The 16,740-nt window shown below is 43.6% G+C and overlaps 2 protein-coding genes across 3 annotated transcripts in view; one reads left to right on the forward strand and one right to left on the reverse strand.

The window, feature by feature from the left end:
- GPR107 (G protein-coupled receptor 107) overlaps positions 1-5,209 on the reverse strand; it is a gene marked incomplete at its 3' end in the record, with an annotated part of 38,768 nt that extends 33,559 nt beyond the window's left edge. For both annotated transcript variants that reach the window (XM_080630535.1, XM_080630536.1), the window contains exons 1-2: positions 5,083-5,209; positions 16-141 (exon numbers count right to left, since the gene is read on the reverse strand). In XM_080630535.1, the coding sequence (XP_080486661.1) occupies positions 16-141; positions 5,083-5,193 (237 nt within the window). In that variant the 5' untranslated portion in view covers positions 5,194-5,209. The remainder of the gene's footprint in view (positions 1-15; positions 142-5,082) is intronic.
- A 5,651-nt stretch (positions 5,210-10,860) lies between these two features.
- Positions 10,861-16,740, forward strand: part of FNBP1 (formin binding protein 1) — a gene marked incomplete at its 5' end in the record, with an annotated part of 94,585 nt that continues 88,705 nt past the window's right edge. The window contains one exon of the mRNA XM_080630541.1: positions 10,861-10,884. Coding sequence (XP_080486667.1) covers positions 10,861-10,884 — 24 coding nt within the window. The remainder of the gene's footprint in view (positions 10,885-16,740) is intronic.

Raw genomic sequence — 16,740 nt, forward strand, 5'->3', positions numbered from 1 at the left:
CTCAGAGGAACTTACTGATAAGCTGTCCTTGTCATCAGAGCTCACAGGTGGCTTCAATGAAAGGTTACTAACATTGACTTTCATGAAGCCATTCTTGAAGAAACCAAAGGTATTCAGGTGCACTTTCTGCCTCACATCATCCTGTAAGAAAGGAAAGTAAGTTTACCATTCACATACACAGTCATCTGCAGCAACAGTCAAAGAGGAAGCAGGACAACAGAGATTGACACTTACTTAAGTGCAAAACATCTATCTGATCATACCAAGAGTAAACTTCTTTAGAATACCTTTGGATATAACTGATTATTTCACTGGAGTCAACCAACTCTTCCAATAATTTGAACAGCAAGAACTTTAAACATATCTTTGCTAATTACCCAGCTACAATGCTGAGAAATATACAAGAAAAAAGGTCTGGAAGAGACTAAGTGTCAGGCATCACTAATTAAGCAAAATACTGATAGGAAAAAGACAGACTATAGACAAATTAAGACAACTAACAACTGCTGTTTGAATGCTAACTACTGCCATTGCAACAGACTGCACAGGAATTAGTGATTACAGTAATCTTACCCAACTGAGAGCTGGGTTTTGCTCATGTGTTAAACAAGTACCACAGTGTACTGTTATCCCACAAGATCTTCTACATTAGGCAGGGTCAGTGTTTGGACAAACACCTAACACGCTAGAAAGCTCTGTGTGTAGTATAGAGCAGAAAACTTCTAATGTAGCCCCATTCCTCTAAATGATTTTTAGCAAGGTCTTGCATCTTGTAAGTACGATAAATACTGAAACCTAGACTTGTGTGTTTACTTCCTCTCAGTCTGGCAAAGAAATGTAGAAATTGATCCCTTTCCATGCCTTGCTCAGCTGATGAAGGTTCGAGTCCAATGAGCTCTTTTTTAAAGAAAGAGGTCATGAAGGACCTCACATAAGAAGTAGTAAACATTACACACAGTTGCCACATCAGATGATGAAAGGTCACACCCCTGTTGCTTTGCGTTCATAAATCAATGAATAGGCAAGCATTTGGTCCTCAAACCTACTGGATCAATAATTAGAAGAAAAGCAGAAATAGAACCAAAAATATTAAAAAGCAAGTTTAACAGGTGATTTACAGCTCTTTTACAGATTGTCACTAGCAATAAGAAAATTGTTTCTTCTAGGAAAATATAAACAGATTGCAGAACTCTCTAAGGAGAGAAGTCAGCTGCTAAAGGCAAACAAATGTTCTGGACAAGGTACTGTAAGACTGAACTAAGAGCTGTAGAAGTGAGAGAACTAAAAGCTTCACCTCAGAATCTACTTTGACATCTCTGCTTAAAACACTCCTGACACATAAATATCATTGACTGTAACAGCAGGACACTAATCCTGCCACAGCTAACCTATAAGCTAGCTGCAATAAGATCACCCTAATAGAATGAAGTTAACCTGGCAAATAACTAGATGGTTCCCTTAATGCTCAGGAGAGGGGACACATGGCTCATAGCAGATGCTTCATTTAATAGAGTATTATAGAGTATTATAGCTGTCTTGTCTTCAGGTTCTAGGTCACTTAATGTGCTTGAAAAAAGAGCCCATCTGGCTCCTTTAACACCACTTTCAACATACTTTCTCAGTCTGAACAGAAGATTAATACAGCTCTTCACATAGCATATAATGTGTATTTAAACATATCTGGACAGAGAAGCATTTATCTGGGTGATTACAGAGGAATATGAGCTGGGAATACAGTGTCATCCAGCCACAAAGTGTTTTACACCTTGCAAATACAACCAGAGGCAGCTGCTTCGTTCAGCGTATGTGCAAAAGCTGCTCAGCTCAATTTCAGTTTATTTACACTGCCAGTTTACTAATATTCTCCAACCAACAAAAGATAATTAATATACAACACACAGACATTCCTCCCTGGTTTTAGTTCAGCTTTGAGTGCTTAGAGTTGACAGATTTAGTTCACAAATCCTTGAGCTTTACATGATCCCCCCCACACAGCTACCAGTTGCCACCAAGCAACACCATGCTCTCCAGGAGCACCTACTGCTCCACATTATAAACAGCCTAAAGATACTGGTTTACTAATGGTTGTCTCAGCTCTTACGGAGGTTTAACAGGTTGGAAGAATCCAGCTTTCATTTATGACCACTCAACTGCTGACTTCAGAACATTCAGTTGCAAATTTACAACAAATGTGTGAACACTTAAGCATCTGAGGTGTTAACATACATGTTATATTAATTTATGTAGGATGTATTTAAAGGTTAAGCCTGCCCCTTTGAGAAGGGATGAGTAGGGACTCATCACTAACAGGTTACAGTCAAACCAATAAAGTTCTCAGCTTAGTTCCATAAAAGCCTTCTCCACTTTTTCTGCTCCTTTAGGATAAATATCAATTCCACAACATTTGATTGAGATTACAGGAAAATCGTAACAAAGATCCTGCCTATTCTGGTAGCCCAGAACAGACAGAAAAATATCCTTTAACATTTTATTCAGAATCTAATTGCGATCACACTATCAGTACAGTGAAAGTTTCATCAGAGAGTGCTTATCCTTACACAGAAGGAATTGGATTACTTGTGTGAGACTAACAGAAGACTTGTATTTTGTAAGAAACACAGAAAAAGGTATTGAGAAAGGTATTTTTAAACTTGAGCATTTGAAGCCTGTGACCCACCAACATTAAAAGGCCACCAGTATTTACAACCAACTGCTGAAAAAGATCATCTTCCAAATAATAAAATTAAACTGCAATCTTGACAGTATCATAAAACACAAGAGATCTCACTTTCCTTTGTAAGCCAGTTATTCGGCAAGGTAACTCATTTATCAGACTAACAGCACAGCTGCCACACAGCACTGTCAGTTGGATGACTCCTCTTGAAACCCTACATCGGGCTATTCCCTAGCGTTAAACTTAACTGCGTGCCTGACAAAGAATTTGTTTAGACAGCTTCCTCATTCTGTAAGACAGTTTGCCATTGCATTACTCAAAACGTAAGGCTTCAGTATTAATGCATTTGACTGTTAAGAAAAAAAAAATCTTATTTTTAGTGAAGAGAAATGTTCCAACTCCCAGCTACCTCTGAAGGCCGCTGAAAATTGTTTCCATCAGTCTCCTATAACCAGGTTTGGTAGTGTTTGGTTTTTAAAAACAGATAACAACTGCTACTAAGACAGTCTCCTTTGACAAGGTTAATCTAACAGCAAGATTCAAACAAATAGTTTTAATTACTCAGGAGAAACAAATCCTTTTGGATGCTTTCATAAAGATGAAAAGTTATTTTCAGAACAGGAAACTGCTCAGATTGCAGCTCGCTTTTCTGAAAACAAAAAAAGCTTCACCTTAGCACACTAATTACAAAGATACAAGAATGAGGCTGTTCTAACTTAAGCAGTAACAGCTTGGTTGAGGAAACCTAATATCAAACACTTGCACAAAGCCATGGCCTTTGGCTTGGCACAGTGTCAAGACACACTTACAATCAAGGAACCAATGGCAAGAACACTGGAAGGAGATTTCATTGTGAAAGGGTGCAGTTGTTGGAGTCTGATGTTTACAGAAATGCCATAAAGCACTGGATGGAGCAGAAAGGGAGAGCCTGTACTCTAACAATAAAGCTCACATTTACGCTTCTGCTTTCCACAGTGCTCTGTAGGTCAGTGATGCAACTCATACAAAGCATCCACAAAACTAAAACCGTGCTCCAATCATGAAAATCGGCAAACACAGTTTAGTAATTAATACAGGCAATTAAGAGATATCTTAATTAGGACTTGAAGCTGTAATGCTTGCTGCTCAGAACATTTGCTTGAGGCCAGTTTGAAAGTTTTCTATGTAAAGGAAAAGTATCATCCTAGGAGAAATTCTTCCAGCACTCAATAGCTGGTCACAAAATCCTCAGTAATGTAACCAGCACAAACTCCTAATCTATTGCTTCAGGGAACAGTTCACTTTTCCTGAAGCACAATATTAACGTGGTTGCACATTAGACAACTACTAATCTGGAAAATTCCCTATAAATAAGTTATGAGCATCCCCCATGCACTCACTGTATCCCAAGGCTGAAGGGGAGCTCCTGCAAGGGTTTGGCACTCTCCCTACACTGCTACAAGAACACAGTAATGCTACTCCTAGTCACACACTTTATTAACGTCTTCCAAGATTTCCATTAGCAAAATATCTGTGATGTTGACAACAAAAACATAATTAACAACCTCATTCTGAAGATTTACAGAGCACTTCGCATGCTGTACATAAGCCCTTAAAAAGCACAACCCCAAACACACAGATCCTGTCACACATCAACCGCACAACTTTTCATTTAAAGCACAATAGATAGAAGCACTCGAGCTGCAGATCCTCACCACAACCTGCACCACTTCCCACCACAACCCTGAATAAGTAGCTTTTCTCAGGTACAGTCATAGAATGACACAACACTCTTTCAAAGTACAATCATAAGTCTACCAGACCAAAATAGAGAGTTATCAGCATCAGTATTTTCTTCTATCTCTACTGATCATTCGATTAGTACAAAGAAGCTACATCTGGAATGACAACATCCACCCAGCCCTTCAGAGTCAAGAGACCAGTGATCAGGGCAGGTATACTACTGCAGGCCACAGATTAAAAGCAAAAGCCACCCCAAATCCTCTGCAGCTCATGTTCAGCCCTCTTATCGCACACAGCTTTCTGCTTCACTTCCAACAGAATGCGAAGCATTTCCGCCTTCAACCCGCTACAGTTCTGATGCCCCTTCACACATTTTCCGTATGACTAAGAAAAAGGAGGCCCAAAAAAGCAGGGATTGGAGCTAAAGGGATGCGGGGAAAACGGATAATAACGAGGAAAGCACAACATAGAGGGGCTCAGCAGGCTGAGCGGCAGGGGGGAGCCCAGAGAGCAGCGAAGAAGGACAAGTGAAGGCAGCGGGACGAAGCTGTAGGCGGGTGACGGCGAACCCCGGCCCGCGGGAGACGGCCTGAGACAGGCCCTACCGCTCCCCTCAGGCGACCCGGCGGGTAGCTCAGCGCAGCCGCGGGCCGAGCCAGCAGGGCCGGGTGCGGCGCAGACCTTACTTTGAGGGTGAGATGATGGACGCGGGCACCGGCTGAGCCCGCCCAGAGCAGCAGCAGCCCCAGCACGGCGGCCGCCCACCACAGCGCGGCCCCAGCACCGCGGGCCGCCATGTTTAGTCCAGCATCAGCATCCTCTTCCCGCGGCACTTCCGGGGTCACGGGAAGCGGCACGTGACCTGGGCGGAGCTGCCCCTCACCGCGGGCACCACCGGTACCAGAGGCTCGTCTCCTCTCACCGGGGTTCGTGCCCTGTTACCGGCACTCTGAGGCTCCCCAGCGCTTTTCTCTCCTCTCTGGGGCCCATCTGGGCTCTGCCGCATGTTCCCCGCCCGGAGGCCGCCTCCTAGGGTCCCCGGCCCCACAGTGAGGCCTGTGGTGGGCTCCCTCCTCGCTGCTCTCACAAGGGGTCACCAGCCAAAAAAAGAAGCCCCCTCGAACAGCTTTTGTGGCGGTACTCAGCAAGGCTTAGGGTAAGGAGACAGAGTTGCGCTGTCCCCAGGTAAAAGCTGGAGTTCTTCCCCCGTCAGTCTTGCAGCACAGCTCACGGAGGGGTTAGGCTTGTTGATTCCAGCTCAGAAGCGCATCACTTAAGAGGTTTCAGCTGCTTGCTGGGATGTGTGGTGAGAGCAGATGTCCCAGGCATCAGGTAGTCCAAACAACTGAAAACCTTTCTGTTTAAAGCTGGGTTTTAAATATTAATAGCAAACATAATCAAAAAATATATAAGAAAACAAAGGGATTTCTGCTTCCTTACAGAAGTAGCTTTGTGGCTACTTATTTGGAACTAATAGCTCAAATCCCACTTAAAAATGAAATGACAAGCAGATTGGGCCTGTCTTCTGTGACTTGTTGAAACAGAGACACACAAGTAGCAAAGTGAACATGAATAGCAGCAATTTAAAACGTTTTTGAAGCTAACAGATTGCTAAACTGCTCTGACAGACTATGCAATGGGAAACTGTCAATACAATCACTAATTCTATAGTGGGGAGTTCTGTGCTGCCAGCTCTTGGAACTCAAACATTCTGATTTTCCCTTTCAGTGTATGGAGTAATAGCTGTGCAAGTTTCTTCACCTAGAGCCAAATAAACAACTGGATTTGACCAGACGAGTAAGGTGCAAGTGACATGGTGAAAAAGCAGATTAACATCAGTAGTCTTGACTAATTAGCAAGATTATGTAGAATGTCCTGTCTTTTTCCCCCCTTTTTTATACTCTTAGGTGATAAAATAAGCACAGAAATGCCACCACCAATCAAAGAAACCTGGACTGGTACCAGAAAATACCTGGAAGCATGAAAAAAATAAAATCAATCTGTTTTCTAGTAGGACTCAGGGCAGTAACTCGTGCATGCCGCTAGATGTCCTGTCAGCATCAAGCCTTGAGGCGCACGTAGCTGCATCACCCAGACGGTAAGAAGCCAACATAATTAATCATCAGATAATTTATTCTGAAAAGGTGACGCTAGTCCAGATATTTTATTTAAATTTTTTTTAATGTTCTAATTATTATAATTCCTGTGCACGGACCGCCTGGGAAACCTGGAGGCTTTGGGCTCCCAACAAACAGCTGCAGCACAGGTTTCCTTTCACACCTTGTTCCACTAAGTTATACCACTTTTACTTGATAGCATGAGGCTTTCCCCTATAACTATGAGGATTGGTTCAGCTGAAAAGCCTTCAGCAGTCTGAAGATGCTTCCTAAGAGCAATCAGGGATTTTTATGCCACAAAGTCTGAAAATTTCTGGGTTTTAATGTAACTCTACCAACTATTGGGATATCATAGCAAGTTCACCACTTACCTAGACTAAGTGATCTCAAAACCAGAAGTTATAACATGCTTGCTTTCTTTGGCTATGCATTTTGTGTGTTAAAAAGATGTCTGTACTTAAACTTACATGTCTATCAATATGCAAACTGGCTGCTTTCTGTAATGAACATGCTATAACACATCATTACATTGATACATTTCATTGTAGCTTCCAGGCAAGATTCACGCAGCTCTACATGTGTTGTTCCTAGCACATACAGTTATTCTTAGCTGCAGTTAAACATATTTTTTTCTCTTTACTCCTTTGTTGTACCCAAACATCTAATTAGAACCCTTCACAGATTTATTTTCTTTTTTTCCTCAAAGTGTATCATGAGCAACCATTGAGATTGGAGGTAAGACACTGGCAGTGTCAGAAAAATTCTGGTGTAGGTATAGTCTACATATATGCCTCAGTACAGGGCAAAGCAGATTAAGCATCAGTTACTCCATGAGCTGTGGTGTAAGCATGACATGGAGTAGAAAGGGCTAGGTGCTCTCTGAGGGACACAGAGTTGGGAGATGAGCACAGTAACACAGACAACAGGATAGGAGTCTCACCACCCAGGGTACAGTCCCATCAAGCAAGGTGAGGGGAACAGGCCCAGGGATAGTAGCTGGGAGCAGATAAGAATCCAGGTCATCAGGCAAGCTTAGAGCAACAATACAGCACCAAGGCTGGGTTAAAAAGTCAATCCGCAGTTCAGGTGATGGCAACCAACATCTGACATATAGGGTAGCTGTAGCTAGACAGGTCTATGGAGCTGATACAAGATCAAACATGAGCTAGGCTCCATATCAAAAGAACCTATAACTAAGGCACAGCCTACATGGGGCTGAAGCGGAAACTAGTACCCCCACAGCATTGCTCAAGTGGAGACTGAGCCTTCAGACCAAAGCTTAAATGGGTTTCTGGGTCCACAGGCAGATAGTGTAGGTGAAGGCCACAATTGAGACTGGCCAGAGCTATTAGGTCTTAATCAGGCCTTAATTAGGCCTCTCTGGGCCCTGATAAGGCATGTAAAGAGAACCTAGGCCCCCTGCTGTGTGCTTGAATGATCTGTGTAGTGTTCTAACAGCGGAAAGGAAACAGCTGTGATGGCCATGGCTATAGGGAAAGGTGTGTCCTCTTCCTTTCCTGGGGCTGTTTCTGTCCCAGTGTAGGAGAGGTTATAAGCAGTATCTGTGTTCCTTGTCGTGGACATGGATGATCTGGGTAGAATTAGAAAGTTAAAAAGGAAGCAGCTGCGAGGGTGATAACTCCAGGGGGGGAAGGTAGGTCCTCTTCCTGTTGTATCTAGAAGTCAGAAATGCTTGTATGTTCTCTGCAAGTTTTGAGTTTTCCTGCTTTGCATGAGTAAACCCAGAGAAAAGGGTTTAGACAGAATTGTAGTGTAGGGGTTAAATTTATCTTTTCCAAGTATGTTCTGATTCATTTAGCAGCTAATCTGGCTGTTTTCAGGTGGGGTTGGGGTTTCCTAAGCAAAGTCCTGGCCTTCTAAAAAGGGAATTGCTTCTGCTTGGGCTTAGGCTCTACCTCTGGGAGTGTTCTGAATTATAACAACAGGAGAGATAAACAGAGTATTTGCAGGAATAAGCCCATATCTGGATAATGGATCTACATGGTCTTGGCCTCGGTGTGGCTAAGAGAAAACTCCCACCAGCTTCCCTGTTGCTCAGGTTTGGACTGTGCAGATTAAGTAAAGACGTGCCAGATAATGTAATTTTCAAGTGTCATTTTGAATTATTTGTTTCAGGCTGGGACCTCCCGAGCCTTCCAGCATCTACTTTAGCATAAAAGGAGTTTTAATGTTCCCATTGCTGTTAATTACATTAGTAATTAAGGACCAACCAAGTGCAGGCTGTGCTGTTTTGGGCACTGTACAACTGAAAGCAATAACGTGTCTAGGAGAGTTTCAAGCTAAATAATAGCCAAAATAGGAAAAAGTCCCATTCTGGAAATATCTGAAATTAATTTTATTTAGTGTTTGTCTTGAACATCTGTTCCCACAAATTTTGTGTTCTTTAAATATGTTCTGAATCACTTAGCAGCTAATTTGGCAGTTTCCTTAACTTTTCCTAGGTTTTGGCATGACTGATAGTAACGTGCCATCACAACACAGAACCTGCATTTCTGGCCTTTATCTTTCAGGAACTGGTGAAGCAGTTCTATCTTCTGGCGTGGACAGGTTTCCCCGCCTGTGCTGGTGTAACAGGTTTGCCTTGTTCCCCTCCCAGCTCTTTGTGCAAAAGGAAATTCCACAGTGAATTTACCTCAGATGATACTAGCGCTGCTTTTTGTTTGGTCTCTACGTTCTCTTTACTCAAGTAGTTACGGATTAAGCTCTAAAGTCATGACGTAACTGTGTTGTCTGGCTTTGCAACGTGTTCTGGGTGGACGTGGCTCTGAGGACAGAGGGCTTTGGTGTCCCTTCTCCAAAAGCCACGCACAGTTCTTTGGAACATTGTGGTTGTGCTTTAGGCAGTGTGGCAGGCTCAGACATTTAAATGTGTTGTTAGCAGCAGGAAGGAGCACTCTGAAATGAGTTGAACAGCGTTGTCTCTTAGTTGTTATGAAGTCTGCTTTTAAAAGTAATAACTTCTAATGATGAACAAAAGCGTTGCCTGTTCCCTGTCCCTCTTCAAAGGCAGCTGTGTGAAGAGCAGCATTCTACTCAGGTTCAAATCAGTTGAGTCAGGTTAAAAATACATACAGTTCTGTTATTAACATAACACTTGTCTTCATTGTTGTTTATAAATGTTGGAATTACTTAATAAGTTATTCTATTCTTGTCCTTTCTTACGCAGGGTAATAGGCAAGCCTCAGTGAAAGAAGTACATTAATCTAGACGAGTTAATGCTCCTTGTAGCAGCTCCTCAAATGTTATCTTTTGCCATCAGGATCCCCACCCTCTATAAGCAGATACCTTTTTCCTCAGATGAATAAACATCCTTTCCTTTCCCTGATGTATTTCATGAACAGATGCAGCAACATAAAATACCCATCTAAAGCTATTTTTACATCTCTCGTAGCTGAGAAGACAGAAATTTAAGATCAGCTGAAGTAACAGCTCAAATTCTGTTATAGAGAAAGATGAGCATAAACCAAATCTTATTTCTCTGGCAAGGGAATAAGCCATTTTCTGCAAGACCTGCATAATTCCTACAATAACCCGTATTTATGCAAGAGCAGATAATATGGCTACTTTTCTGCTTGCTCATTGCATTGGTGACAGATGGTGGAGTTAATATTCCTGGATTTGGTTTATTTTGGGGTGTGTATATTTGGGGAGCTGAGTTAAACTCAGCCCTTGCAATCAGTGTGAAGGGTGGATGTTTCCTCCTTCTCTAGGGTGGATCTCCCCCTCCCAAATGGTCATAACAGGAACATTGGCTTTAATAAAGAGCCTCACCTGGCTCAAGGTGGAATTGGAAACAGACACCTGAGAACGGGCCGGGCGGGGCTGTCCGACAGAGCTGCCCTGAGGGCGGGGAGCACCCACCTCGTCCCGCTGGCCCGCTTCGGAGCACAGAGCTGCCTGCCCGTGCGGGGACCGGAGGGGAACCGGGACAAAGCCCAAGCTATCCCCCTGCCACCGAGAACCGGGACCGCGCTGACTGACCGAAAGCCGCGCCTGCGCCGTGCCTGCCTCTGGCACCCACCCCGCGCCTCGGGCCGCGCCTGCGCAGTGCGCCAGAGCTGTCAATCGCCTCCCCCCGCCCCGCTCCGCCACCGCCTCACCGCGCGGCGCCGCTCGGGCCATTTTGCGGCGCGATGAGGCGGGAGCGGCGGTGAGCAACGGCCGTGAGCAGCGCCCGGCCCGCTCTGTTCCGCACCGCGTTTCGCTGGGGCCCGGCTCTCAGCCCACGGGGAGCACAGGGAAAGGAAGCCTCAACCAGGGCACAAACAGACCCCGAGAGCCCCCTGCCCGCCCCTCAGCGCCGGCCCTCGGCGGCGCGGCGGAGCCATGAGCTGGGGCACGGAGCTGTGGGTGAGTGAATGAGGGGGGAGCGGGGCCGCCGTTGCGGCGGTTACCGCGGAGTGCCGCGCCCGCCCCGTGTCATAACGGTTTGTGCGGAGGGGCCGGTCCCAGTGCGAGGCTGGGGGCCGGGCGGGGCGGCGGGCTCCGCTGTGAGGGGCACCCCGAGGGAAGGGGAGGTCCGGCCGGGGCCGCTTTCCTCAGGGGGTCTGCCGCTTCCAAAAACTTCGCGTGCAGCCTCTGTGGGGAAATCCCAGCGGAGCCTGAGGAGTTGTGTTTGTTTTCTTAAGTGAAATATGTATTAGAAGAGCTCCGCAGCACAAAAAGCGATCGCGGCTCGAAAGCGGAGGGAGGCTTTCAAAGCAAAGCCTGGGGTGGGTTTTGTATGTAGCTGGAGGAGAGGCTCTGAGGTGGATTTATATCCAAGGGGGTCCGATTTCAGGAGGGGGAGCTGCAGGGAAGAGAAGCCAGATGATAACGTTTCCTCTGGCTGTTGTGAAGGGGTTTCTCTCCACGCTTGGAGGACGGAGGTTTCTGTTAGAAGAGTTTTCTGCTGTGTGTGAATAAGTACGTTTTAATGGTGGGGAGGGTTTCGGTGTATAAAGCCCTTAGGTTGTTTCTGAAGTGAACCTGGGAAGTCTAAATGCGTTTCGTTTACGGTGGAACGTTGCTGTGAAATGCCAAACTGTTAGAAGTGGATAATGGCATTTGGAATGGTCCCTTGCTAATCTGAGAGAATTAAGGGTAGGCAAATGAAAGAAATCTTGGAAGCAGAAGAGATATACATATTCAATCACAAAGAGGGCATGATGCAGCCATGTTTGGTGGCATAATGGTGGAGCAAAACCTGTTATTGAGGGGTTATATAGTGGACAGGAGCCTCTGCAAGCGGTTGTTAATTTAATGATGGGACATTAAAAATCTTTGGGCAAAATCTGCATGGGAAAGAGGTGAAGAGGAAAACGAAATAGTGTTTTGAATGGAGAAGTCAAGAATGAGTAGCAAGAGGGTCATCTGGATTGCAAAGCACTGCAGGATTTTGCTCCTGTGCTCATCTGTCCGTGGCTCATCACCAGTGCGAGTTAAGATGTCAATGTATCTGAGCTTTTAAACTGCCTCTGTGTAGAAATGGTTATTTTAGATGTGCTAATTGTTGCCCTTTCTGGCTGCATTGCTGGCAGGCAGTTCAAGCATCCCCTTTTGCTGTGACATTGTAGTCATGTTACAGCTAGATCTGGTTCGAACTAGACAGTAAATCAGGGCGCAAATGCTTACTGAGAGAGGTTATTGCGGTATGTTTGGATACTCCAGGGGAAGAAAGGTGAGACATCCTGATGAAATACTGTAGTGATGCTATATTGAATCATCAGTATATAAACAGCTCTGCTGCACGGGAATCTTACTGGGAAAATCTGCAGTTTTCCTTCTTTTTCTGCATTTAGGGTGCTTTGGAGAGGAGATAAAATAATTTGGGTGGAATTAAAGTGTGAGCCAGTATAACAAGTTTGACACAGGAAAATAAACTCTGAATTCTCCAGATGAACCTGGTTATGTTTCATTCTTAAAAGCGAGCAAGTGATACCAAGGTGTTTCTGCACAAAACAGCAGTAGTAGAGTAGTGTTTATAAATAGTTCTTTCTGTTTCTTTAAATATTTGCAGGTGTGTGTGCAATCTTACATTCGCCTTTGGTAACAATACAAACTGGTTTTGTGACACTTTCTTCCCCCTGAACGTTTTGTGGGTGAAATTGTGTTTACCAGCATTAAAGTATTATTTTTTATGTCTTCAGTGCAGGACTTTGGTAAGTGTTCCAGGTTACTGAGGAGAAAAGGGTTGGACCAACAGATTAAATGACTCTAGGTATGAAATTGGCACGAGTTCCTTTCTTTTAATTGGGGCAGAGCTTTGAAAGCACATCAGTGTCCAGTGCACTGGGTACTTAGGCCAGACCAGTGATTTCTCTCCCCATGTTCTCCTGTTCGCTGGGGAAAGGAAAGCACAGAAGTATCCTATATTTAATATGTGCTATTTCCTCTTGTTGATCATGGGATGCTTTTTAAGCAAAATTACATTTCCATTTACTTTAAGCTTATTAGTTGTTTCAGGTAGTCATGGGATGGGTATTTAGGAGCACGTGGTGTAATCAGCTGCCTATATGATGTGACTGGTATATAATTTGATGGAACCATTTGATGGGTGAAAGTTGCAGCAGTAACAAGTGTGTTTCCAACAGCAGTTGAAAAATTTCCTGGCGAGATCAGCATTGTTTGATCAGGCTTGACTTGTACCCCGTGTCTCTGATGTGCTGATCTACCAGACTGGATGAGCATTTATGATTCACCCCTTTAAACTTAGCAAAGGAGAAGTAAAATGGAGCTCACTCTTTAGAGCATGTAGAATGTTAATGTGCATGGATTTATGTAGAATTTCTGTTTATCCTGGAAAAAAAAAAAGCTGGTTGCAGAAAGCCTCATACTTCAGAAGCAATAAAATCCCTTTGGCAACGTGCAAGTTACTCCCAAGACAGACTTTTAGCCTTGTACTGTGATGTTCCTTGGATTCTGTGCCTCTGGCTTGCAAATCCTATTGCAGAGTTCCTACTGATGTTTCACTCACATCTAGACTTGAGTTTCATCTTGAGCTTGACACCGTGACTGTAAATGGACCCATAACCAGCAGAATTATTAGAGGTACTAATGCAGCATTTATGTCCTGTACTGAATACTCAGGACAATGAGATCATCTGGGGCATCCAAGCAATCCAGTGTTACAGAGCAAAACCTTAAGGTCTTTTATAACTGTTGATGGATTTTCTCTGTGTAAGCATGCTGTACAGTGTGGCAGTGGCTGAGCTGTGCAGTTTGTCAGGCTCCCCAACCCCTGCAGAAGTCTTGCTGTCCCTTACACTTGTGAAATGTTCAGGAGCTGGAGGAAGAATTCGGTGGGTGAGGGACAAAGTACAGTCATGTTGTTTTTCAGCCCAGTTCAAGAGTATCATTAAGGGCCAGCAGGTAGGAGAGTATTGTAGATAGTTATTTTATGTCTGATTCTTGGAATTGGTATTGTTTTCTAAATACTTGGCTAATGTAAGTGGTAAGTGAAGATTGTGTACCACTCTACAGACCTGATTTGCGCCTTCGGTTAACTATGTCTTAGGGACAGCAGGCTGTAAAAGCACGCTCAGATCTCTTCCACTCTTTTCCTCTCTTGGGTAATGGGGAAGGACACAGAGCATGGCACACAGAGTTGTTCTGAAGGGTGCTTTAGCTAGTAAAATGTTAGTGTGTGCTACACTTCCCACCAGCGTCCTTTTGTGTGGTACAAAGCCCTCAAATCAAGTGGTAGGAATTACATGGCAAACTGAGCTAAAACTAACCTCAGTCCTTGTCTTTTGGGTAGAAGAAGTCTGTGGCTGCATGGTTGGTATATTGAAGGAAATGATCTTTCTTGATGATGATTTTTGATACAGCATGTAGTTTGGGGGAGCTATGTGTAAATTTGTGGTTAAGTGGTCCAGGAAAAACTGCCTTCTTGGAACACTGCCATACAGCAAGTGCAAGTGGTAAAGTGATTAAATGTGGGAAGGCTCATCTTTCTGTGATGAATGTTTCAGAGGTGCAGATGCTGTGGGTTTGGTGTTGGGGTTCTTTCCACATTTGGTGAGGCTTAAAAAAAAAGGTGAAAGAGGATGATTGAATCAAATTTTCTTTGACCTTTGTGAAGAGCTGGGTGGCTGCTGAAGCTGTCACTGTCCTTTCAAACTGTAAGAAGGTGAATATTCTGGATTTGCAAACGGCTTATTTTGATGCCCTTGTGCAAGGGACTCTGTTGGCAAAGTCATCACGTAGGTTATGCTTTGGGGACCGCGCCTTTTGTTTGTAGAGTGTTCCAGTATGTGTTAGTATGAAAAACATAATTCGTAGATACAGGGGTTTTTTTGCCATATAAAGTTCTTTCCACTTGTAAGTGTGAATTGCCATTAAAGTTTGTTTTGTTTAGAAAATTATATTCAGTGGTAGTAATTTCTTAATTCACAGTATTAAACTAAGTGGAATTCTTGTAGATCATGTTTTCTTAACTACATCTGCATTGGTAGAAGATGAAACATTGGTGCAACTACGAGAACTGAAAGGCCCCACTTGCTTTCTGTGGCTGATAAATCGTTTCTTCTCTCAGTACTTGTCTCTATTTCATCAGCAGAATTTGTGTTTAAACAGCTCTAACCTTGCGTTTCTTAAATTTGCTTGAATGCAATGTTGTTCTTCACTGGTATTTGTAATGTATGGGTGTTGTATGTAGCGATGACTCACACTTGGAAAGTAACTGGGGTACCTAGGTGATCTTGACCTTGGTGGCATTAGGTAGTGTTACTTGGGCACGGTGGTCAAATGTGATCTTAAAGGAATGTTCTGTTCTTGTCGGCTTGTTCCTTATAAGAGGATCTGCAGTGCTGGATCCAGGTTTGATGTATTGATTCTTTTCTTAAGCCAACATTTAGGTTTATTGTATGCACCAGTGTAGTTGATTGCATACAGTAGAAATCTGTGTGTGTCATCCCACACATCCCATTCTCACACCTCCTACTTTTTGAGAGGAAAAGGAGCTGCTTTCTGGTGGGACCAGGACACAGATTAAGGTATTGTCTTGCATGCTAAATCACAAGTTCACTCTGATGATGAGTTGAGAGTTTCCATTATATAAGGCAATGGGCCTGACCTTTAAATGTGGGTTGGATAATTTGTTTGTATCTTAGAAAATCTTGTTCTGTAGTGAGGGCAAATGCTCTTCTGAAAAGTATGTGTTCCTGTTAATTAGGTGTAAATTGTTGCAATCATTCAGACAATTTATAGAGATGACCCCCCTGACCTCCTTCTCTTTGTATTCAGTAGTATCTTGGTTTCTATTTAGTAACATGTTAAAACTGTATTTCCAAGGGGGTGGAATTTCACCCACAAAAATATCCTCCCTGAGTAAGTCACCCTAAAAACAACTGCAGAGAGTGTGAAGAAATGAGGGGAAAAAAAAAAACAAGCTGAGGTCAGGAATAAAAGCATCATATTTACAATATTTGCTTGGCTATTCCAAGGCTCTTTGCACGAGTTGCATACAGAGTGCTGGGTGCTGGAGATGGTCACTCCAAAGCCAAATACACTTTTCATTAGCGAAGCATTCTGCATAGTTATTTTGGTAGTTTAGAGGTACCAAAGTTGTGTTACATTTCACAGTGGATCACTCATTGTTTTAAGTGGTCAGCTTGTATATGCAGATCACCAAGTGAGAAGTGGTTTATAGAAGCTGAATCATTGTACAGTATCTTAATTTTGAAGCACACACCTCTGTATTTGCCTGGAACAGGATGGCATTTCAGGCTGCTGAAGCTGTAAGTACATATGCTTTAAAATTAGTGCTGTCACAGTCCTTTTCATTGGCTTAAAAGTAGATGATCTTTAAACTTTAAGGTGATGTGTTGTGTGGAGGCTCCCCTGCTGCTCACAGGAGCTGGTTGGTAGGAGAATGGGGTTATGTGTGAGGTCCATGGGTACTCCCCTTGATACTTCCAGGCACTAGGAGTAGAAAGACTCCCTTCTGCCTCCTGAAGGAGTTGCTGGGCCTTTTGCGTATGAATGCCTGAGTAATTTCATTTACATTTATGCTTTGCTTTAAGAAAGAGGTTTTCTTTAATATTGTCACCTACCTATTCTTGTGTTTCCCACCTATTCATAAAGAATTGGGGCATTTATGGTCTTTCAGTGCGAGTCAAGACTGCAGAATATATTTTACTTCTCATTTCAGTCGCAGACTCTTCCCATTTGTGTTGTGGCTGCTCCAGATCCCCTGCTTTCTTGAACCATATGGGAAGGCAGTCA

The sequence above is a fragment of the Psittacula echo genome, assembly GCF_963264785.1.
Source record: "Psittacula echo genome assembly, chromosome: 16".
Lineage (NCBI taxonomy): Eukaryota > Metazoa > Chordata > Aves > Psittaciformes > Psittacidae > Psittacula > Psittacula echo.